The sequence below is a fragment of the Leptonychotes weddellii genome, chromosome 4 (assembly GCF_054177405.1).
Source record: "Leptonychotes weddellii isolate Sample4059 chromosome 4, ASM5417740v2, whole genome shotgun sequence".
Lineage (NCBI taxonomy): Eukaryota > Metazoa > Chordata > Mammalia > Carnivora > Phocidae > Leptonychotes > Leptonychotes weddellii.
This window is the reverse complement of record NC_138372.1, coordinates 28,686,565-28,709,959: the sequence shown is the minus strand read 5'-3', so window position 1 is coordinate 28,709,959 and position 23,395 is coordinate 28,686,565. Positions and strand designations below refer to the sequence as shown.

The window sequence follows — 23,395 nt, the reverse complement described above, 5'->3', positions numbered from 1 at the left end:
TTTAAAAGATTTTATTTTTAAGTAATCTCTAACACCCAACATGAGGCTCGAACCCACAACCCCCAGATCAAGAGCTGCACGCTCCATTGATTGAGCCAGCCAGGTGCCCCCATGTTATACTAATCTTAAAATCCAGTGGTTTTTTTTAAGATTTTATTTATTTATTTGACAGAGATTCACAGGAGAGAGGGAACACAAGCAGAGGGAGTGGGAGAGGGAGAAGCAGGCTTTCCACTGAACAGGAAGCCCAATGCAGGGCTCGATCCCAGGACCCTGGGATCATGACCTGAGCCTAAGGTAGACGCTTAACGACTGAGCCACCCAGACGCCCCTGTTTTGTTTTTTAAAAGATTTTATTTATTTATTTGACAGAGAGAGACAGTGAGAGAGGGAATACAAGCAGGGGGAGTGGGAGAGGGAGAAGCAGGCTTCCCCCTGAGCAGGGAGCCTGATGTGGGGCTCCATGCGGGGCTTGATCCCAGGACCCTGGGATCATGACCCAAGCCGAAGGCAGACGCTTAACGACTGAGCCACCCAGGCGCCCCTTAAAATCTAGTTTTAAAACAGTATATGCAGAACAATTCCATTTTAAAGAGTGTGATTAAATATATACATATGCACAGAAAAAATGTCTAGAAGAACATATGTAAAATATTAAAAGCTATTATTTCTGGGTAGTAGGGTTGTGAAATATCTATTTTCTTCTCTATATTTTTATGTACTCACTGAATTGTTTGCAATGAATTTCTATTACTTTTGTAATGAGAAAAAACAGTACAGATATTTGAAAAACAACACAGCCATCCATGACTTCTTATTTGCTGCAGGAGAGGCTGAAACACCTTAACACGACATATAAAACCCTCTAGCAACTTGTGCTTTACTCATGCTGAGCAAATCATCATTCTGAAATCTGCCATGTACTCATACCTGTTTACCTACACCTTTCTTCCTACCTGGAATGGCTTTCTCCCTATATCCTGCTTCACAAACTTCAAAATCCAGTCCAATGTCCCCTCCTCTGTGAGGCCCTCTAATAAATCTTGTCCTTTTTTATGGCTAATAGTCACTGTATGCTTTGCTCTTCTAATATTTAATATCCTATTATAGCTAGTTGCTTACAATTCTCTTTTGCCCTAAATAGACTGTGAGCTCTAGAAGGCAAGGACCACACTCCTTCTTCATTTATCCCAAATATTTAGCCCAATGCTTGCAAATAGTACACCCAAAATTAATATTTGTTAAATGAAGTCCTCAATAAGATAAAAGTATATATAATTTTTTTCCTGTTTTGCAAAATGAAGGGAGATGTTTTCAAACACCTTAATGGTGAAGCTACCACACAGAAAAGGGATTAGGTTACTTTGGTGAGGCTCCAAAGGCAGAAGTAGCACCAGTGAGTAGAAGTTAATTTTAGCACAGTCTGGGGAAGAAATTTGTAACAATCAAGGCTGTGCGAAAACAAATGCAGCCTATCCAGAAATGGTAGAATCTAGTGAGTACAGGTTGTTGAAGCAGAGGCTGGATGAGTATCTCTCAGGATTGCAGAGACACGATCCCTGCACAGTGGATGGGCAAACCACGAGCCCCAAGGTCACTTCTACGCCACAGTTCTACTAGCTGATTTGTAGGTAATTGGTGGTGGGGGGGGGGGGGTTCCTTCCTGCTTGACGTTCAATGGCTCTGAAAATGCAGCATGAGATAATCAATTTATGAAGATGTTAGGTTTTGATGAACCTAAAGAACTGAATCAAATTCAGTGTCTGGAGCCTGTGACTGGCACTGAAAACTGGTCTGAATGTGATAGACACTTGAGGAAGAAGCTAAATCAACAAACTCTGGTTTGAAAACAGAGGTTATTTGACTTGGCCCATCGTTAACTCCAACACAAAATTTGGGAGTCAAAGTGATGAAGAAGCAGTGATTATGTGAAGAACAATTCTCAATGATAGTTACCTCAGTTCCAATCATCATGTCCCTTCACCCCCTGATTCACTACAAAGAATACACACAAACACCAGGGCCATCTCGGAAAAATTAAGTAAGGCTGCTGAGAGGTACATTCACCAGCCTATTTTCATCTCTACAAAAGAAAATTCACTTAGTTCCCTTTTCTAAAATAACAATAAACAGTAACTTTTAATTTGTGTATGTACAAACATTTTAAGGAACCATCAGATCAAAATAAGGGCTTACTCAATCAACCTCTGCTCTCAGGATGTTCTGCAAGACAAGTTCCTTTCCATCCGGTCTGTCTTACAAGAATGCTGTTTCCTTTTACAAAAAGAGACACTGTCCACATTCATGTACTTGAAAAAAGCAGAAGTTAAGCTTTTTAAATGTTTGAGACAAAGCAAATTGAAACTTTTCTGAGATTGATTAGAGAATAAAAGTAAATACTACACCAAGGAATTTTAAATTGAGAAATCAAGAGGTAGAAAGAACCTTAGAAGTCACTGAGTCTAATCCCTCACTGAATGCAGGAGATCCTTCTACAGGAGACCACCTGGGTCCTCCTTGAACAGCTCCAGTGCTAAGTCAGTTATGTACCCACTTCAAAAGGTAGTCACAAATACTGTTAGATGGCAATCACTATTAGAGATGCCTTCCTAATACTGAGTCCCATTATTCTGCATTTTTATCTCCTGGTGCTGCTTCTAGACTCCTCCTGTATTTATATAAAATAACAAGGTATGCAAGATAAAGATGGAACTTAAGATAGCAGCTACTCAGGGGTGCTTGGGTAGCTCAGTCAGTTAAGCATTTGACTTTTGGTTTCAGCTCAGGTCATGATCTTGGGGTCCTGAGATCAAGCCCCACGTCGGGCTGCACGCTTGGTGCAGTCTGCTTGCCCATCTCCCTCCCCCTCTTCTCCTCCCCGCTCTCTCTCTCTCTCTCTCTCAAATAGGTAAATAAAATCTTAAAAAAAAAAAATATAGCATCTACTCATGCACCCAACCAAATACGCGACAGATGAACCAACTCAATCCAGGAGGTCAGTGATAGAACAGAGACAGCAATCGGATTGCTATGACATCAGTGGAGATGAAGCAAAGCGACATTATCCTCCTACCAGGAAACCCAAAATGGGTTAGTTAAGTACAACACTAAGCACTCATTGATGAAATGATTAGTCAATCTACATCTAAACTTATTTCAGCAGTTAACTTAAAATGTCTTTTCTCTAAAGACATTAAAGCTAAGAAATCAACAGGGAAGCAGACATTCTTCATCTTTCCGTAGGTGTTAGCAGTGCTTACAGACCTGGATTTGCCTTGACTTTGCTCAGCCCTGGGCAAGGGAGGACCAAAAAATTAAATACAACTGAAAAAGAGCCTAAAGGAATCAGTCCAAAAATAATAACATAGCCAAAGGGCCAGGGGCCAAAACAAGGCACATGTCTACAGCTGGGTGCAGCAGCTTTCCTCAGCAACTTTATACGGTGGCTATTCATTTCCTTGATATCCTAGCAAAACTAGTACTTGCTCTGAACTAGTCCAAAACATGCTTGTATGTATCTCATGCTATTTACTTAGCCCCGGCTAGCCACACAGTTAAAGATAGGGGTTATCTAAACTGTGCCACTAATCAGCTGTTTGACTTCAGGCAAGTCAATTCACTTCTCCAAGAGTCAATTTCCTTACCTAGATAAGATTATCTCTGAAACCTACTTCTTCTCAAAGGTAGTAACAGTATCTCTAAAATTCATTGAGCTACTCTGAAAAGACTCAAAGAAGGGCAGTTAACTTTTAGTTATTTTAGGTCCACACCACTCTTACTTTCCTGGTTAGTAGTAGGTAGGGATTCAATGTAGTTTAGGCTGTAACTCTTCCTTTCTGTCTGTCCCAGCAGTGGATAACTAGTGCATACTTAGGTGATGTTTCTGGTAATAAAAAACTACCAAATCAACCAATCTGTACCATTATTACTCAACTCTTCAGAATACTTCAGAAGGGAAAGGGCAGGTCCTCCTACGGCCTTTTTTTTTTTTTACTCTGAAAAGGACATTCTGGCAAAGGTATGTTCTGATGATGTTATCACCCCATTCAAAGACATGTAACTGGACCCCCATGGCCAAGTGAACTTTAAACTCCTAAGTGTAGCTTAAATTTTTGCCTGATCTGGGCCTTTCTAGAATCAATTCTTATTACTCCTCTCACCTCTATATACCAATAACCTTAAAACTGTGTGTACAGGTACCAGCTGCTATGTTCCAGCCACACACAGAAATGTCTGAAGGTAAATCCTACCCACAGACACCCAGAGGCCTTTTTCACATTCAGGAACAGGACACAGGCAGAGGGACTCCTGGGTGAGGTGAGTCCCTGATTCCAACCAGAGGGCCTCCAGCCAGTCCTGGAATGGCTGTGCAGTGTTCTTGGTGGTGCTGTCTGAAGGCTTGAGACAAGGTCCAAGTCTCTTGGGGTTTCCCTGGGAGGTTCTGGTATGTGCTGCTATGATTGTTTTTATAGTAAAGAACCAACATATTGTAAGGAGGGAAAAAGAGCTAGTTAAAAGATTTTCTGCCCAGGGTTGAAGAATCTCATAAAGTCAGTGAGAAGATTCAGCTGATTACACAAGCTGATGCCTCCAGTGGAGGCCAGTCCTCTGATGTTACAAACATAGAGTACGGCAAAAAATACAAAAAAAAAGGCCACCTCTTCACTTGAAGACAAAATAATAGGCTTTCTAGAAAAAGAACAGAAAAGTGAGCCCCCTAAGCTTTCATTTCATGCAGGGATGACAGCTTGCCTTCAAGGACAACACATGGTCACCCAAAGATACATCAAAATCTCTCCAATTCCTACTGACTGGTGCCAAAAACACTAAAAGCATCTTGGAAGAATGTAAAACAACTTCAGAGGAAAAGAATGGATGGTATGGTTGAAAATACTTATCTTCAGGAAAGCCTAGAGCTGCTTTCCCAGGAAGCCGCAGGGTGGAAGCAAAGAGCGTGGGAACAGAAGGGAAAAAACGCTTGAAAACTCAGACACAAATGAAATAGGTTGTAAATGATACAGAGAGCCAGCTAAAAATCTCTGACTGAAACTGTGCTGGAGATGATGTGCTTAGAGATGCATGAATGACGGCAATTTGGGATTAGACAAAAAGAGTGGATCAGAAAATGGACCACCTAGACTATGAGTCCAAAGTCGACTGAAGAAATGCCTCCATGACTTAAATGTCCCCTTAAAAAGGCCTGAAGGGAAAAAGCTAGGAACATTTAAAAAATTATGTGAAGAAAATCAAATGAAAAAAGAGCTTACACATCCAACGAGAAATTTCCAAACCGAGCAAGCATCTTTGCAATTTGAAGATCCACAGCTTGGAAGTGAAATTCAAGAGCTTTAGCTGAAACTTCGAACACTGACCCAACTACAGCAAGAACATATAATGAAACGTGCAGAAAGCTAATCCATGAGGTAATGTACTGCTTAGAAATGAAGAAACTTCCCAAAGTATATGAAAACACCAGCGGTATACGCCAGAAGAGCAGCTCCTATGGAGAGAGGGCCAAAGACCTAGAGAGAGAACTGGAAAGAAACACTTCCTCTGCCAAAGATGGATTATGTCCCATGAGAAAAAAGCTCAACAAAGTTGGTTGGCATCCCTGTCAACTGAGAGGAAACCTCAATGAGCTAAGAAAAGAAACTGGTCATAGCAGACAAAAATTGGCTAAAAGAGAGTTTAAATTTCAACTTCCCCCAGTGGCTATTCAACAAGCAGAGGCCTGAAAGGGCCAGGGCATCCCACTCCTTCATCAGGTTCCCCAGGAAGGAGGAGGGTTAAACCATGAGGCCAAAGGGACCCAGGGTCACATGCAGGTTTGATTTAGCTTCTACAGCAGCTGCCCCCTGAACATCCACAGCCATCCATGGGACATCTGCCTATTTCTCTCTTTAAAAGTAATTTTGATTTATCTCTTTTTAGGAAATGGCTGTTATTTAATGGATGCTACATTTGCTCTCATTATAATTCCTAAGATACTACTTAATATCATTCTTAGGAACATGTTATTTCCAATTCATTGGACTCTCCAGAATTGGACCGTACGACTACTGCACTTTGATGGAAATAAAATATCCACTATTACTTAAACCATTAAACTGAAGTTTGACATGACCACGTAGAGATACTTGAAACAATACAGGAAATGCAATGAGCTGTTATTTAAAAATCTACAAAAGTAACTTAACATTTATCTCAATAAATTTTGATTAATTTTAAAAAACAATGCAACACAGGGGTGCCCGGGTGGCTTAGTCAGTTAAGCATCTGACTCTTTGATTTCAGCTCAGGTCATGATCTCAGGGTCGTGAGATCAAACCCCAAGATGGGTTCCATGCCCAGCACGGAATCTGTTGGAGATTCTCTCTCTCTCCCCCTCTGCCCCTCCCCCCTCTAAAAACCAAACACACAAAAACAATGCAACACAAACAAAAAGTAAATGACACCCCCAGCTAAACTTAGTAATGTTTATATTCGTTTAGCCCTAAATTCATAGATGAATTTAGGGGAATTAACTTCTTGCAATTATTTGTTTCTTTTTTTTTTTCTTTTAAAGATTTTATTCATTTATTTGACAGACAGAGACACAGCGAGAGAGGGAACACAAGCAGGGGGAGTGGGAGAGGGAGAAGCAGACTCTCCACTGAGCAGGGAGCCCGATGCGGGGCTTGATCCCAGGACCCTGGGATCATGACCCGAGCCAAAGGCAGACGCTTAACGACTGAGCCACCCAGGCACCCCGCAACTATTTGTTTCTTAATTTTTAAATTTCCTTTTAACCATTGTTACTTCATTTAGAATGTGCTTTGCTATAAAAAAAAAATATGCTTTGCTGTTTAACTGTTTTTAAATTTTAAGGTAGTCAAAATAAAAATTTTCCCTTCTAAATCTTTTTTTTTTTTTTTAGATTTTTATTTATTTATTCATGAGAGAGAGAGAGAGAGAGAGAAGCAGGCTCCCAAAGAGCAGGGAGTCCGATGCGGGACTCGATCCCAGGACCCCGGGATCACGACCCGAGCCGAAGGCAGACGCTCAACCATCTGAGCCACCCAGGCGCCCAAAAGTTTTCCCTTCTAAAAGAAAAACCAGTATGTACACAGTTCTTGTTAAATAAATGCTCCCATGAGAGAGCAGTATACAAGATGTACTACATGCTGCTGGGCCTCCAAGTGGGAAGCCCCACTCTTTCTGGAGAACTTTCATTTCCACTTGGAGGATGAGGTCTCTTACTGTGTCAACAACCTCAGGAAGAGGCCTGGATGCCTAACTACAGAGAAATGAGTAAAAGAGCCCCATGTGAGCAGCAGCACAAAAAGGCTAATTTGGCTTTTATCTCAGGTCAAGTTCTCTAGAGAGTAAACTCCTGGGTGGTGGATCCTTAGATAGCACCTTTCTCCTGGAGGAGAGCGTGGTGCTCAGCAAAAAGAAATCAAGCAAAGTAACCAGGAAGCTACTCTGGTCCCATAAAGCTAAGGCATAGAGACCTCAGGATCAGGAAGTAGAAGAGGGACTAGGAACAAACCAAGGTAGGATCAACAATTGAATTTTGAAAGGGTGATTATTTTTTAGTCCAAAAATAGTGGATTATTTTTTAGGGGCATATATTTTGTAATAAATTCCCTTTTTTGTTCTCCCTTTGTACTCAAAGTTCTAAACAGTCTTAACAGGGTTAAAGGGAAAGAATCAAAGGAAGTGATTTGTGTCTGTATGAGCCAGAGCTTTAGAACAGAGATGGCAACATGAAGAAAGCATCACTAATCCAGAAGAAGCAACCCCAAGTGGGGAAGAGAAGCAGGACACATTGGAGCTACCTGGGCAACCCGTCATTTCTACTTTGGACTCTCCTTCCTGAATTCATATTTTGGAGGTTCTAAATTTTGGTCAGTAAGGAAAACTGGACTACTTATACTTTCCTGATTAACTTTGGATCTCTCACAAATAGCTGTACCTGGGATATTACTTGTATTTGCAAAACATCATTTTGTGAAAATCTTGCTCTATCCACTTTCCCAATCAAGCCTCTTCTTCTTGCCCTGATTCCCAGAGAATCTTGTTGTCCTGTGGCACTCATCTATGGTTTTTTGTTGTTGGGTTTTATTTTTATTTTTGTTTATTTCTGTAAGCTCCTTTATGTAACAACTAATTTAGTACACTTTTTTAAAACCTAGTATTTTTCTTATGTGGACTTGAGGTTTAAATTGCTTATTACTCAGAAAATCACACAAAGGTAATTTAAATATCCTACATAGAAAGTTAGGGAAAGGGTATCCTTAATGCTCTTTGTCTCCTGGTTAGCCCATGATATTTTGGCTCTAGCCAATTTCCTCTGCACAAAGACTCTGCTTAAAGCATTTATGAATAAGATAGAAGAGTGGCAGCTGAGACATGGCATCTCCAAAAAGGGAGGGAGGAAATAAAAAAATAGCTGCTTTCATTGGGGGCAGGAAGGAGATTGTTTCATTAGGAGCTAAACAGTGAGACTATCTCAGTACGAACAATTGTTTGGCTTGAAGGCTCTATGTGGGCAATTACTCCAGCAAAGGCTCAGCTGGGATGGAACACGGAGCCTGCCAGGACCGAGGGATAGGGACTGACACAGGCTTAAGTGTCTCAATCATGGCTTTGGGATCCCACAGCATCCCAGTAAGGATGCTCACAAAACATACTCTAACCCAGTCGGCAAACAGCATCATTCTGTACCTAACCCAGTCAAGACTGGATTTGCAAGAAATGAGGAAAAGATGGCACCGGGGGCGGGGGGTGGGGGGTGGGGATGCAAAGTTATTCAACCTGAAATCAACATATTGCAGCAAAAGTAACAAGTATTAAAATTAGATCTCATAAGAGAACTAGTACATTTCAATCACTACCTCAATGGCTAACAGCAGGTTGTGGGGAGGAGGTGGTGAGGGAGGGATCACTGAGCTAAAAGCTAGGCAATCATTTCAAAGTCGGTCAGGTGGACCTGATATTTCAAAACTTGATATTATAATTAAATGAATTTCCTATCACTCATGACCTAACTTCAGGTAACAAAAGCTCACTTGATTCACTAGAAGTCATTGTCTTCACCCTCTAGGGACATTTACTTCTGTACATTTTTTAGGTTCTTTCAGGTTAAAGCCTTAACTTCCTCTTGGCAACAACCAGCATCTACTCAGATTCTGAAAAAAATACTGAAGATGCAAAGTGAGCCCGCCCAGTTAGGACAGGCGTACCTTGAAAAGAAGCCACTAAAGAAGAGTGATATAGCTCTTGACCAATGAGGTTGCTCTTCATTCTCCATCCCCAGGATGGGTAATAAGCAGAAGAGGAACAATATGAAAATAGATAATTAAAAATAGCCCACCTTCAAACAGTACCACTCTCCTCTTTCTGGAGCAATGCCTCTCAACTGAAGCAATTTCCCCCAAGGGGCAATGTCAACGTCTGGAGACATTTTTAGTTGTCACAACTGGTGGGGGGGTGGGGGTGGGGGCAGAGAATGCTACTGGCATCTAGTGGGCAAGGCCAGGGATGGTGGTAAACATCCTATGAGGCACAGGACAACCTCTCAACAAAGAAGTATCCAAAATATCAACAGTGCTGAGGTTGAGAAGTCCTCTACAGGAATCATTTCTAGGCCATTTAGTTTGAACATTTAGATATAGAATTCCAAAATTGGAAAGAACTTTAAGGATTATCTAGTCAAGCACAGTTGGGGAAACTAAGGTCCAGAGAGGCCAAGTCATTTAACCAAGTTCATAGAAGAAATTACCAGCTAGGCTGGAATTAGAATCATCTTTATACACTCCCAAATATGTGTTATACATGGATGCTCAATAATGGTCGCTAAATTGATATCCTGCTCTTTAGGTGGTCTTTTCTATTATAACAAACAATTCACTCTCTGCTGCTGGGAAGCCCAACATCTGAGATTGTGTATGAAGGCTTATTCACACCCCTTCTTACCCATATTCTTCTTCCTCAAAGGAAGCCCAGAAGTGGAGAATATACTAGAGCTCAAGAACAAGTGGCCAGGCAGAATATGCCTTTCAATTATTTGAAGGGAGGCTCATGCCTTTCTGCCAGAAGGAGGCTTTTTACACAAAACCTGAGTCCACAAACAAACCCTTGTGCAAGACCACGAACACATGACGTTCTCTCCCCAACGGTGTGCAGCAGCTTTCCTAACACATCAGAGGAGCCCCAACCAATGGCAAACAGACGGAAAATCAGTGCCAGTTTAACTGAATCACAACCGTATCCAAACAAGCTAGAGAACTTTCATTTCCAAACAAACAGAAGACTAGAAATTAATTCTGGGATCAAAGTACAGACGGTCGCATGTTAGTCATCAAAACAGCCCTGGCTTAAGGGAGGAGAACAAAGGGTGAAGATTTGGCTCTTTCAAAAAGAAAACACTACCATGTTTAAAAACTAGATATTTCAGAATTGGGTATAATGAGATTCAGGTCAGGTGTGGTGCAAGGGGGTGGGGCAAATATTAGCGGTACGGATAGAAAGGTCCTGCAAAAAGAACAGTGTGTAGAAGAATCCAGGGTAGGTCTCTAGGAAAAAAATCACAGCTTCAAAAGAGCTAAATTAAGGTTCTTCAAATTAAACAGACCTGTTCCAGTGGGTACCAGAAGAGCTTCTAAAACTGCTGCAAGGTTATTATTAATTTCTGCAGCACCTGAGAACAGTGTCTAAATATTTACTCCCATCCCACAAAAAGGCTAAAGGAGTGCTTTTTCAGCCTCCTGTTTCACACCCCATGCTACATTTCTCCCAAGATGCAAGATGATGTGCCACACCACAACCTCCTACTGAGAGGGCAGAGTACTAGCTTCGCGACTGGCTCCAGCTTTCAATGTGGCACGGATGCCAAAAGCACAAAAAAAGAAAGGGCACAAAGAAACTACAACAAAACAACCATGAAATTCACCTGCTTGGCTTCCTGGAATGTCACAGATATTCAAATATCTGAGTTAACAGCATGAGAATAACTTTCAGAAGACAAAAAAAGAGTATGATCTGAACACACATTAAAAGAATAACAGTGTTCAGATGGAGGCATAGATACTATGTGTCAGATGCTGCCCATTATGCATACAGATATACATGGGACACAGTCCCTGTCTTGATGGAATTTATAGTCCAAGGAAAGCTCTTATTAAAAAAAGAACCAGGGGTGGCGGGGTGGCTCAGTCGGTTAAACGCCCGACTCTTGGTTTTGGCTCAGGTCATGATCTCAGGGTCTTGAGATTGAGCCCCACGTCGGGCTCTGTGCTCAGGGCAGAGTCTGCTTAAGACTGTCCTCCCTCTTCCCCTGCTCTCTCTCAAATAAATAAATCTTAAAAAAAAACAAAAACAAAAAACCCCCCAAAACAAACAAAAACACGGTAGTATTAACCCCTTTCTACCAATGTAGGACCTCTAATCCATCTTCCCAGTGGACTGGTTAAGTGAAGGAGGACTGTATGAACAACATTAAGATGCTGATCAATACACAACAATATTTCCATATATCAACCATATAATGTGGAAGACTATGCATGAGATAAGAATATATGTTGGCCCATCTTTCTGTGATCATGTTCCATAAATCTGTTCCTTATGGTCAAGCCAGGATTCTCCATAGCTCTCCACTCTTTGCCTCAACAGATGTCCACTACAGTGAAGCAGTTCAGAATGACAACCCCATAGCAAGGTTGTCTCTGCATGGGCTCAGCCCAGAGGACTTCCTGACAACTTTTTAAAATTAGAGGGCCCACATGACCACTCACCTCTGAACACATAATCCATTAGTCTAACAGCAATACAAAAATTTACATTGTACCATTATTTATAATATTGAAAAACTAAAAATCCTAATGTCCAACAATTGGGCAAGAGTTAAATAAGTAATGACATATTCAAATGATGGAATATAATAAAGGTATTTAAATGTTTTTAATGTCATGAAAAATGCTTATGATAAATGTTAAGCAAAACAATAATGACATAGGGCGCCTGGGTGGCTCAGTTGGTTGGGCTGCTGCCTTCGGCTCGGGTCATGATCCCAGGGTCCTGGGATCGAGTCCCGCATGGCTCCCTGCTCTGCAGGGAGCCTGCTTCTCCCTCTCACACTCCCCCTGCTTGTGTTCCCTCTCTCGCTGTGTCTCTCTCTGTCAAATAAATAAATAAAATCTTTAAAAAAAAAAAAAAAACAATAATGACATAAAATTATTATGGAATAAGCGCAAGTAAAAAAAATGAATGATAGGGATTTTGTGAAGTATCTTCTCCATCATTATATTTTCTCATACTTCACAAAGATTTTTTTCACAAATGAGTAATTTTCAAAAGCAGAAAAAAAATAAAGTGTTCGCTTTTTTAAAAAGATTTTATTGATTGATTGATTGATTGATTTATGAGACAGAGTGCTCGGGAGTGGGGTTGGGGGGGATAGGGACAAAAAGACTCTGTGCTGAGCATGGAACCTAAAGGGGTGACAGAATGGGGTGGGGTGGGGGGTGCTTGAGCCCACGACCAAGATCATGACTTGAGCCAAAATCAAGAGTCGGCTGTCCAAACTACTGAACCACCCAGATGCCCCAAAGTGCTTTTTTAAAAAATAGCATTTAGGGGCACCTGGGTGGCTCAGTCGTTAAGCGTCTGCCTTCGGCTCAGGTCATGATCCCAGGGTCCTGGGATCGAGTCCCGCATCGGGCTACCTGCTCGGCAGGAAGCCTGCTTCTCCCTCTCCCACTCCCCCTGCTTGTGTTCCCTCTCTCGCTGTGTCTCTCTCTGTCAAATAAATAAATAAAATCTTTTAAAAAATAAATAAAATAAATAAATAGCATTTAATGATGTTTAGCTAATAAACGTAAGGATGCTCATGCCTCCCCACTCCCCAATATCCCACAAGACAAAAAATAACTGGTCTATGGTAATGAATCTTTTTTCTTCCTTCAATGCATTAAGAAGTCTAATGAAACTGAGCCCTATTTTTACTCTGCCCACAGTATGGATCTTTGATTTGAGTCACTTGTGTCAGACTCCTGTTCAGAAATGAGGCTCAGAACAAAGTCAGAATGCTCAGAGGAGCTGCTTTGGAATCTTCCTTCCAATGCTGCTTTAAGGATTCTTCCCTTCTCTCACCTACAAGCTGGGATGTTAACACAGCACTCACACTTCAGGAAAGAGTTTTTCTCACAATTCTCCTCCGTCTAAAATAGCTCCTCTAACCAAACTCCTCAGGCCTACCTTCAGAGAGACAGGGTCCCGGGTTCCAAACAGCTTTCTTTCAACAAATATGCTTTCAACATAGCAGAAGAGCCTGAATCTTTCCCACTCTTTCTTTCTCAAATCAGCTGTCACACTTATATTGGTTTCCATTAACTGTGCTGTTTATTGCTATTTTGAATAAAAGTGTCATGGTAAGAACAGGGAATTTCCTTCCTATTTCTCACTGAAGGGCTTGTGTCAGTTATAACCCAAGTGGTAAAGTATCAACAAGAAGAAGACACCAGCACCCTCTCCTTTCTGAGCTTTATACTGCAGCATGTTACCCGCTCACATAGAAAATTCTGTAAGATTATTTTTTGGAGGCATAAGAACAAAAGCAACCATCTAAACAATATTAAGACAAAATGTTTAACTTAAGGCTTGAAACACCAGAGAACTCATTTCTAAATCTACACACTGGGGGACTTCCAGTAAGGCAAGGAAAGAGGAAGAAGTTGAACAACAAAATGTACTTTCAGTGCACTTCAGGAAGTAATATTGGAGGATTAATATCAGTAAACCTGAATTTAAAGATGTAAGCTCTGCAGTAGAGGCTTGGGGATTTTATGGTCTTCCCAAAACTAGCTGTGAAAGACAGCATGCTTGTTTGAAAAAAAAAAAGAAAAAGAAAAGGTTCTCTATTTTCTCAAATCACTATGCTAGGCCAGGCTTATCGACTATAGCTGAGTGGAGGTCTCTCTTACTCCTGCTTTGCCTTATTACTTTTGACACATCATAAAATGAGAACATTACACATTTATTTTTTGGGTGAGGAGAAAGGACATGGAGCCTGAGGGATCCAGTTCTCATTGTTTCAAATTAAGAAATTTCTTTTTGAAAGTCCTGACTTGAAATTAAAAAAAAAAATCAACATTCTCCAATTGGGCTTATGAAATCCAAAACTTTCTAAATAAATTGTATCCTACATGCATTTAAAAGCACCCAGAATACCCATAGGAAATATGCAAACTGGGGCAGCGGGGGAGAGGGCTATGGTCAACAAAAATGGTCGGAGAACTACTTAACATTACTTGAAAATGAAAAGTAGCAGCAATATTAAAATCTTATTACTACCCAGTGATATGTTACAAAGGTGGGATTCCAGGGCAAGTTTCAGCCACACATGAGGGAGGATGGGGAAGGGGGGTGGGGCAGAGGAGTGTTGGACAAACTGAAGACAACCGCCAGGGCAACCTTACACTGATGGATGGCCACAGCTGAAGGCAGATTTGGCTCATCTCTGGGGTTTTCCACTGGGAAGGGACCAGCAGTTCAGCCATCAATGGACCAGCATCCACAAAGCCTGTGGGGAAATACAGGAGCCAGAAGAGTGGGGTAGGGAAGGAGAAAGTTTGGAAAATGGAAGAGTCAAATACAGTAGCAAAATGTTGTAATTATTAAACATGAGGCTTCAAAAATGCATAGATGTACCTCTTAAATTGAAATGAACTGGCTGAAAAGAACTGGTACTCTGGGAAGCAGTCTGATACGCTTTTTAGAACCAAATTACTTTTTAATTACATCTGTGAATTATACCTGCCAAGGGGAAATTAATTTTTGGAGGAAAGAGAAAAACAATGAAACCTACGCAATTTTTATAGATGGTAACTTTACTCAGAGTCCTCTACATGTGGCCCCTGTGGAAAATAACAGCCTAAGAAGAAACATACTCACACTCTACTGAAAACCTTCGCTGGCCTAGTTCCACCAAGTCCATTAATGTAGCAGGGGCCCAAAGGCAGGTGACCTGATTGACAAAAAAAAGCCCTTCTAGAAAGTGCCAAACTTCTATCACATAGCTCATTAAACACTTTATAATCAAGAAGAAAACTACTAGCGATAACTTGGAAAGCTTGGCCTTGAAATGGGGCAGCAGCAACCTCCCTTGTAAAACAAAAAATACTTTTCAGGTCCAGAAGAAAGTTGATCCAGTGGTCTTACCTCCCTCCCCCAGTGCTAACCTACCTAAAGTCGTGGGGGAAAAACCCCAGACAAACCAATAAGACTAGTTAAAATGATGTGGCACAAGGAAAATTAGGTCTATTGCAATTACCTTAACATTAACTGTCAAGGAAAGTCTAATCTGTACCACGAGGCTGCAATCCTCAAAACTCTCTTTGTACATCTTATGTGTTGACTCAAATCTTTCAGTTGTAGATGGGACAAGCTCAATGTATGTGTGTACATACATATATGTACACACACACACACACACAGTCATGCCCAAGGCATCCCAAAATCAACAGGATGGGAAACTTATTTCCTGAATAACCAAATTGATAAACTGCCCCTGGAAGATTCAACAGAAGCCAATTTTCCTAGACACACATCCTAATTATTTAGGCAATGACTGAGTTGTTACGTTACTTCCTGGGACTAATTATTGTTTCAGCAACAGTTAAGATTCTTTAGAAGCACAAGAGGTTGTATCTGCCTGAAAACCCTTCTTATCTCTGGTCCAAAATAACCCAACTATTACCTCCAAGGAGAAAGAATTACATCTTGGGAGATTTTTTTTTTTTAAGTGCTTTGTGCCTCTGCCTGTTTCCACTTAGATCTTACCCTTGCTCCACTCTGTCAGTGGGAGCTACATCTCCCAGGCTCCCTTGCCAACCAATTTCTGGGTAAGTTCCATCAATGGGAGGTAACAATAAGGATAAGATGTAGGAGGAGGAGGGAAGCCAGGGTAATGCTCTCTTAACAGGGTCACAGTTCCAGCTGCCACCAAACGACTTTTCTTTCCATGCTTCTAGCTCACACCAGATAGCTCAGACTTCAGGCCTTTGGTATCACCAGCACCTTCTAATTTCCTTAGGGGCACACTAGCTCCCAGGTGTTGTTAATCCCTGGGTTGCCTCACCAGCCCATTTACCTTCTAGGCTCTTATATCATCCATGTAACCTATTCTGTATATTAAATTCCCTCTGTTTGGGACGCCTGGGTGGTTCAGTCAGTTAAGCATCTGCCTTCGGCTCAGGTCGTGATCCCAGGTCCTGGGAATGAGCCCCACATTGGGCTCCCTCCTCAGTGGGGAGTCTGCTTCTCCCTCTCCTCCCCGCTTGCTCTCTTGCTCTCTCTCTTTCAAATAAATAAATAAAATCTTTAAAAAAATAAATTCCCTCTGCTTGTACTATCTACAGTGGGGTCTGTTTCTCTGCTAGGTCCCCAACTTTAAAATATGTTTTAAAACTTAGGTTTCTTAAGAATTAAACAAATATTCAGATAACCTGTTAAAGATTTCTTCTAGTAAGAAACAAAAGATTTATAGATGACAAGATCAATTCATTCATTCAAACAAATATTTACTAAGAGCTACATCTATACCAAACACTACTCTAGGTGCTGGAAATACTACAGTGAATAAAACAGGCACAACCACCCCTGCCCTCATGGAGCTTACATTCTAGTGGACATGTTAACAGTGGCACAGTATAATTTTTAAAAAATTTATCAATATCGGAATATTTCTTTAACAACAGAGGAATTTGGTTAAAGTAAATTAACTTCAAGGTGTTCTACTCTACATAGATTTGGTTCCTACCTTTTCAGTGTGGTAAGCTGAACTGTCACATTCCAGGGGCCAACACAGAACTTCTTCAAAATTAGTATCTACTTAAACTGTCCACTTGCTCAAAGAGAAGTACAACTGTGATAAGGATTTAAGCAGACACAATAACAGAAGTTAGGTACTGTACGCTTAGAATGTAAAACATACGTGTGCTTTATGCAGATTCCTGCTTGGCATCTTTTCTACAGGAATATCATTTGGAGGAGTTGAGTCTGAGTCCATTTAACAAGTCATTTTGTCCCTTGTCTGTGCCATAGGTAGGGTCCATCAACATAACATACAGAGCCAGCTGCAATGTGGATAATGAGTAAAGTGCAGCAGTCACTAATTGCATGACGTCATTTCCAAGATGGAATTTTCAGGCAGAAGAATTGAAACAGACAATGACTCATGTAGTGAACAGTTATATAGACAACTATGCCCAAGAAAGCTGCCACCTACATATCATAATGACATCAGATGAAAAATGCAGAAAGTAGTTTTCTGATTTATTGGAAAGCAATAGGTTTGCTGAAAAGTATACTGAGAGATCAGGCTGCAGCTACCTGCTTACACCTCCTAAGCACTGAGCAACCAAGAGCACACATCAAATATTCAGCACTCTTAGACCACTTGAGTATTAAGCATGCTCAGCCTCAAAAATTAATGTCAACTCCAGAAGTGACATAATATCTACCACTGGCATTTCACTAGACTTTTCTAAGATAATTTAATGTACTTGCGTACACTTCCATGTTGGTCTTGTGGGCACAATACTGAGACCGTTCTTACTACTCATCAGTTAGAAAACATTTCATGTCTCTAATACTTATAATTTCATTTGAGTAGTAGCTGGACTTCCAATAGTATGGGCTTCTTACACAATAGAGAGTCTAAAGCATATTCATAATCCCAATACTATAAAGCAAATCAACTACAGGGCTAGAATTTTAACCTTATTGGCCCCTGCCTACCTTTATCCCTTGCCACTCCCCAACATGTAGTTAAAATATACTAGAGAATCCTCCCACCCACCCACACACTCAATACCTTGCAGGCTTTGCACATTCTGTTTCCTCTGCTTCCAAGGCCAAGTTCCCTAAATTCACCTGGCAAAGTCACGCTTATCATTCAAGACACAGCTTACTTGTCTCTTTGAAGCCATGACTTCCTGAGGCAGACTAGTTTGCTTTCTCCAGAGCTTTCATTTCTCCCTGCACACAATGCCATGATAATACTACACTGCATCATTTATCAGTTTATACATCTGCTTCCCCATTCAACTGTATGATCCTTCGGACCAAAGACAGGGCCTTTGAATCTACCACATATCCTGATACGGTGTCTGACACCAAGTAAGTGCTTAACAAATATTTTCAGAATGAATACATATAGTGTGGGATTGCAGGCTTGCAGAGTTCCCCCTAAACGATAAAGCATTTTCTACTCTCTATCCCACTGCCACAGAATGATATTTAAAGGACAAGGAGAACAAATAGGAAAGTATCTCCCAGGGAACAAGCTTAACAAGTTGATATTAAAAGACAATCTAATGAGGACTTTGATAAATTACTTTCAGTGTAACTGTGTCAACCCAACCATGACTGTTCGAGTTAAGGTGCATTAGCTGTAAAAACTCAGAAAAGGGGCGCCTGGGTGGCTCAGTCGTTAAGCATCTGCCTTCGGCTCAGATCATGATCCCAGGATCCTGGGATCAAGCCCCGCATCAGGCTCCCTGCTCAGCGGGAAGCCTGCTTCTCCCTCTCCCACTCCCCCTGCTTGTGTTCCCTCTCTCACTGTGTCTCTCTCTGTCAAATAAATAAATAAAGTCTTTTAAAAAAATAAAAATAAAAATAAAAAACCCAGAATTTATTTGATCTTGGCTGGAGAAGGGTGTTTAACAACTAGGGATGGACACAAAACTTCTGTTGTCTTGATCTGACGGAATTTTTTAAACCTCTCAAAAGGTGCCACAGATACAGGTAAAATAATTAAAAATTGATAGGAAAGTTCATGTTCTAAGGAATGCTAGTTAACAAGCAATGACTTAGCTATCTATCAACACAAAACAAATATAAAGCAAAGCTAGAGATTAATTTACTGAAGTTAAAATTTAGGACTACTGTAGAAAATTTCTACACAAAGATTCCCTGGTCTAATCTTTCATACAAGTTTAAAGAGTGAGGAAACATCCAAAGACCATCCTCAAGGGTACCATAAAGTACATTTGCAAAAGTGCCAGAACCCCCATATATAGGAAATGGTTTTGGCTTAAAGACTAGGGAATTACTGGGTGAGTCATTCTAACCATGGCTTCCAGTAACCAGAGTACTTAAGGGAATAAAGTCAGAAAGTGAAACAAATAAAACCAAGATAGAATAAATAAGACCAGCAATGGTGGTAATAAGTAATGCTTACACTTGTGTAACACTTTAGTTACCAGGCACTTTCATTTTTCAATTGAGGAAAATTAAACTGAGAAAGTTCAGTGCAGTACTGAAGGTCACAAAGCTAAAATAAGCAGAGTGAAAGAGTTTAACTGGATGTTTCAACATCAAGTCGACAGCCCCTTCCATTACTTTGCTTCTGTGCCACCTGAAAGGTGGGCTTATTTGAGCTATGGATGGGCCTAGGACACTTTCTAAGATGCCTTCATCAAGAGCAGATGTTTCCAAATCACTTAAGCATCTCTTTCAACTTAATCAAGATAACCTAGGTATAGCCTTAGAACTGCATGGAGCACTGGGTGTTATACGCAAACAATGAATCATGGAACACTACATCAAAAACTAATGATGTAATGTATGGTGATTAACATAACGTAATTTAAAAAAAAAAAGAAAGTCCCTTGAAAGAATGAAGAAGCGGGCGCCTGGGTGGCTCAGTCGTTAAGCGTCTGCCTTAGGCTCAGGTCATGATCCCAGGGTCCTGGGATCGAGTCCCACATCGGGCTCCCTGCTCTGCGGGAAGCCTGTTTCTCCCTCTCCCATTCCCCCTGCTTGTGTTCCTGCTCTCTCTCTCTCTCTCTCTGTCAAATTAATAAATAAAATCTTAAAAAAAAAAAAAAGAATGAAGAAGCTCTTTAATGTACATGGAGAGAGCACTTACATGCTTTCCATGTTATACTGCTGATTGAAAAATGCAAGGTGTCACGGACTGTGAGCAATACACTACTACTTGCATAAAAGCACTGCAAAAGAATATATTTAAATGTAGTTGCTTGCCTGTGCATATATTATCTCTTAAAAGTCCCATAAGAAATTACCAAAAGTGGTTACTTCTAGGAAGGGAAAATGGTGGCTAAGGGACCAGGAATAAGAACACAACTTTTCATTGTATATACTCGCCTTTGAACCTTTTATATTTTGAACACATGAAAGTGCTACCTTTTCCGAAAAGCATATTTAAATCTAAGAGTATGTAGTGGAAACTGGAACAGAGGCAATAGTTAGGTAATTCAAGGTAAAACATTTCAGAGGCATGATGTAGCAGAAGGGAAAAGTACAAAATATTACAAAGTTTCTGTCAAACTCCAGAATTCTAAGTGGTGTTTCACAGTCTGAAGTATGAAGTAAATATTCCACAAGACCATTAAATCTCTTATATTTTAATTCTTTGTTCATTAAAAAGCTCTCAAATTTTTACAAACCTTGGTACTGAGAAAGTAATATCCCAATAGTGGACACGGGTATCCAGGTCATCAGAAAAACAGATCCTTACATGGTAAATAAGATAGCGCCTAGTTTAAACCAGTCTCTGAAGAGGGTGATTAGCAGCTATTCCAGGCACACTGATAAAACATGGAACCGCAGAGCTAAAGATTAAGCCTTGGACTAGTACAACCTCACAAGGGTCTATCCAAAAATGGGACCCAGCCTAAACTATGTAGAGTTACCACTGACATATCTGGAATTTTTAGTATGTTTGTCCTTTGTCCTATCACTACTTAAGTCAGTCCAAAAATTTACCCTAAAGGTCACAATGTCTTTGGGTGATGAGGAAACGGTATCTTTGGGCCTAAAAGTAAGTCAAAGCATTTTTTAAAAGGCAATATCTAAGCAGCTTTCTCTGCCACACAGGAATCACTTCAGTGCCTTAGGGATCCCAGAAACCAGTGAGTCTTATGCTCAAGAGAGTTAAAAATCCCAGGATCAACAAAACTTGTACTACGTAAAGAAAACACATGCTTGTTCTCTACTCTGATGTTCACATTACATATCCAAAGATAATCACATCCTTAAACAAGTGTATTTAAAAGAAGAGCCATTGCCAAAGGGTTATTTTAGAACATCAGAAAAATACTGCTTATAGGTCTGCAGTCCAGGGCTACATCATCTGATTTAATATTAATAGATGAGCACTCACTCACCTGGTCCTGTACAATTAGCTCTCAATTTTCTAAGAAACAACATGAGACACAGGGATAAACTCAGATCCAAATCTCATTTTCCAAACCTAATAGTTTTTAAATACCTCTTCCCACTACATGTATTTTTTACCAGAGCTAACAAGTAACTTAATCTGATATGAGTGTCTCTTCCTACCATGATCCAGTAGTTGTCTGTATGATCATTATGACAACCAAAATTAGGGAAAAGGAGGAGGAAAATTAGTGAGAAGGGTTGAAAGTGTGGAAGGAGTTAGATAATACACAAACTGGATAAACTGAGGCCTAAACAACATGTTATTTAACTGAATTGAAAGATGACTGACACCTTGTCATTTCATGTTTAATACAATGGCCAATTCACTGAGGCCACCAAGCCAAAATGTAAAACTAATTTGTGAAAAGAAATCATTTCAGGAACCAGGATTCTACCATTGACAGCAGTTAATAAAGTTTACAACCCGGCAGTTACTAGTTCTCATCAAGAATTAACTACTGTTTCATTATCTGATCCCCAGTAATGCTATTGATAAAAAGCAATGGAAAATTTGGGGGAAGAAGTGATGAATCAAGCTCTCTCTTCCAAATGTTATATTTCATTGGAATATGAGTAAGTATGAGTGGTAGGAGAAATGGGATGTTGGGGGTAGTCATCAAAATGGCATCTGACTCCCCAAATGTAGCAATGCTCACTCTAGTAGGTTGCTTCACTGTGACTCAAGATCTGTCAATTGAGGTCATAAGGGAATTTGAGTAAAGCCAGGAAATAATACTCCTAAACTTTAAACTGAATCTTCCAAAAAGTCTAGGACAAGATTTAACAAGAGTCAACTATAAGAAATCAACCTATTCAACATAAATGGATTCTAAAATACTTTTTAAATCAAATTCTTGCTAAGGCAAAAATGCAGGAAAGAAGTCTGGGCACATGTTTTCCTAAAAGTACATGCCATTTATTTATTGGCAGAGGACATTAAAATATACTACTAGATGTTTAAATCAATGTATCGTTCCCCTGTTCTCCTTACATAACCTTATTTTTCTAAAATAAAAGGTAATTGGGGCGCCTGGGTGGCTCAGTCGTTAAGCATCTGCCTTCGGCTCGGGTCATGATCCCGGGGTCCTGGGATCGAGCCCCGCATCGGGCTCCCTGCTCCGCGGGGAGCCTGCTTCTCCCTCTCTCACTTCCCCTGCTTGTGTTCCCTCTCTCACTGTGTCTCTCTCTGTCAAATAAATAAATAAAATTAAAAAAATAAAATAAAATAAAATAAAATAAAATAAAAGGTAATTACCTAAAGGCATCAATTAGGCATGTACTTCCTTTCTCAATATTGATAAACACAAACACATTTGAATCTTTGTTGTATACTATGCACCCAGTATGCTACATGCCAAACGACTGTGGTAAATCCACTGCATTATGAACAGAAGCAAATTAACAACAGCTCCCATAACTATGCCCTTCTCCCCAAAGGGAAAAGAATTTTCCCAACTTCTCCAATTACATCCCAAAGAATTCAGAAAGAAAATAAGGAAACAAAATATTTACAGAAGTTTGTATCTATAAATTCTGAGTGCTAATAACCAAGCTTTCACTTATAACCAAGCTTTCCTATCGTACTGATCTTTAATTGGATCAAATCATGCACCTTGGAGGGCACAGCACACAAGGATTAAATGGCTCTAACAATATACAATGATCATATTTCACCTTTGGAAGGGTAATGACCACGGAAGCAACAAATTTGATGCATCCCCTGCCTCCTTCTCTCCACTGATTAAACGGATCCTGCACTACAGCCACAATCTGCTAGTTTCAGCCCGCGCGCGCGCGCGCGCGCGCGCGCGCACACACACACACACACACACACACACCGGCTCCAACGCACTCCACCGCCAGGGCTAGGCTGTCTAGAAATCCGCACTGTGTCACTGCATAAGGCAGGTTCCCACTTCACACATCCAGGAAGAAGAAAGCCACCTATGCACTCTGTCAGATCTCAGCAAGACTGTAAAATGACACAAGGAGCTGCTAAGCAAATAGCGGGCAGCAACAATCACCTTAAAAAATTATTTAAGCGGTTTTCCTGCCGTCATCTCACTTCCCTCGTCTCCCTCCCTCTCTTCCTCCCCCTCTCTCAGCCTCTTCCCGCCCCCCCGTCCCCGCCTACACACACACACACACACACACACACACACAC

General features: G+C 40.6%; 1 protein-coding gene across 3 annotated transcripts in view; it reads right to left on the bottom strand.

Moving 5' to 3' along the window:
- SMAP2 (small ArfGAP2) overlaps positions 1–23,395 on the bottom strand; it is a 47,802-nt gene that overhangs the window by 23,483 nt on the left and 924 nt on the right. Inside the window, exons 2-3 of one of the 3 annotated variants that reach the window (XM_081818197.1) lie at positions 16,802–16,906; positions 14,935–15,007 (exon numbers count right to left, since the gene is read on the bottom strand). The exons of 1 other annotated variant lie outside the window; for it this stretch is intronic. In XM_081818197.1, coding sequence (XP_081674323.1) covers positions 14,935–14,977 — 43 coding nt within the window. In that variant the 5' untranslated portion in view covers positions 14,978–15,007; positions 16,802–16,906. Of the gene's footprint in view, positions 1–14,459; positions 14,872–14,934; positions 15,008–16,801; positions 16,907–23,395 lie in introns of those variants that run through there. One more of the 3 variants, XM_081818198.1, reaches the window with a different exon arrangement.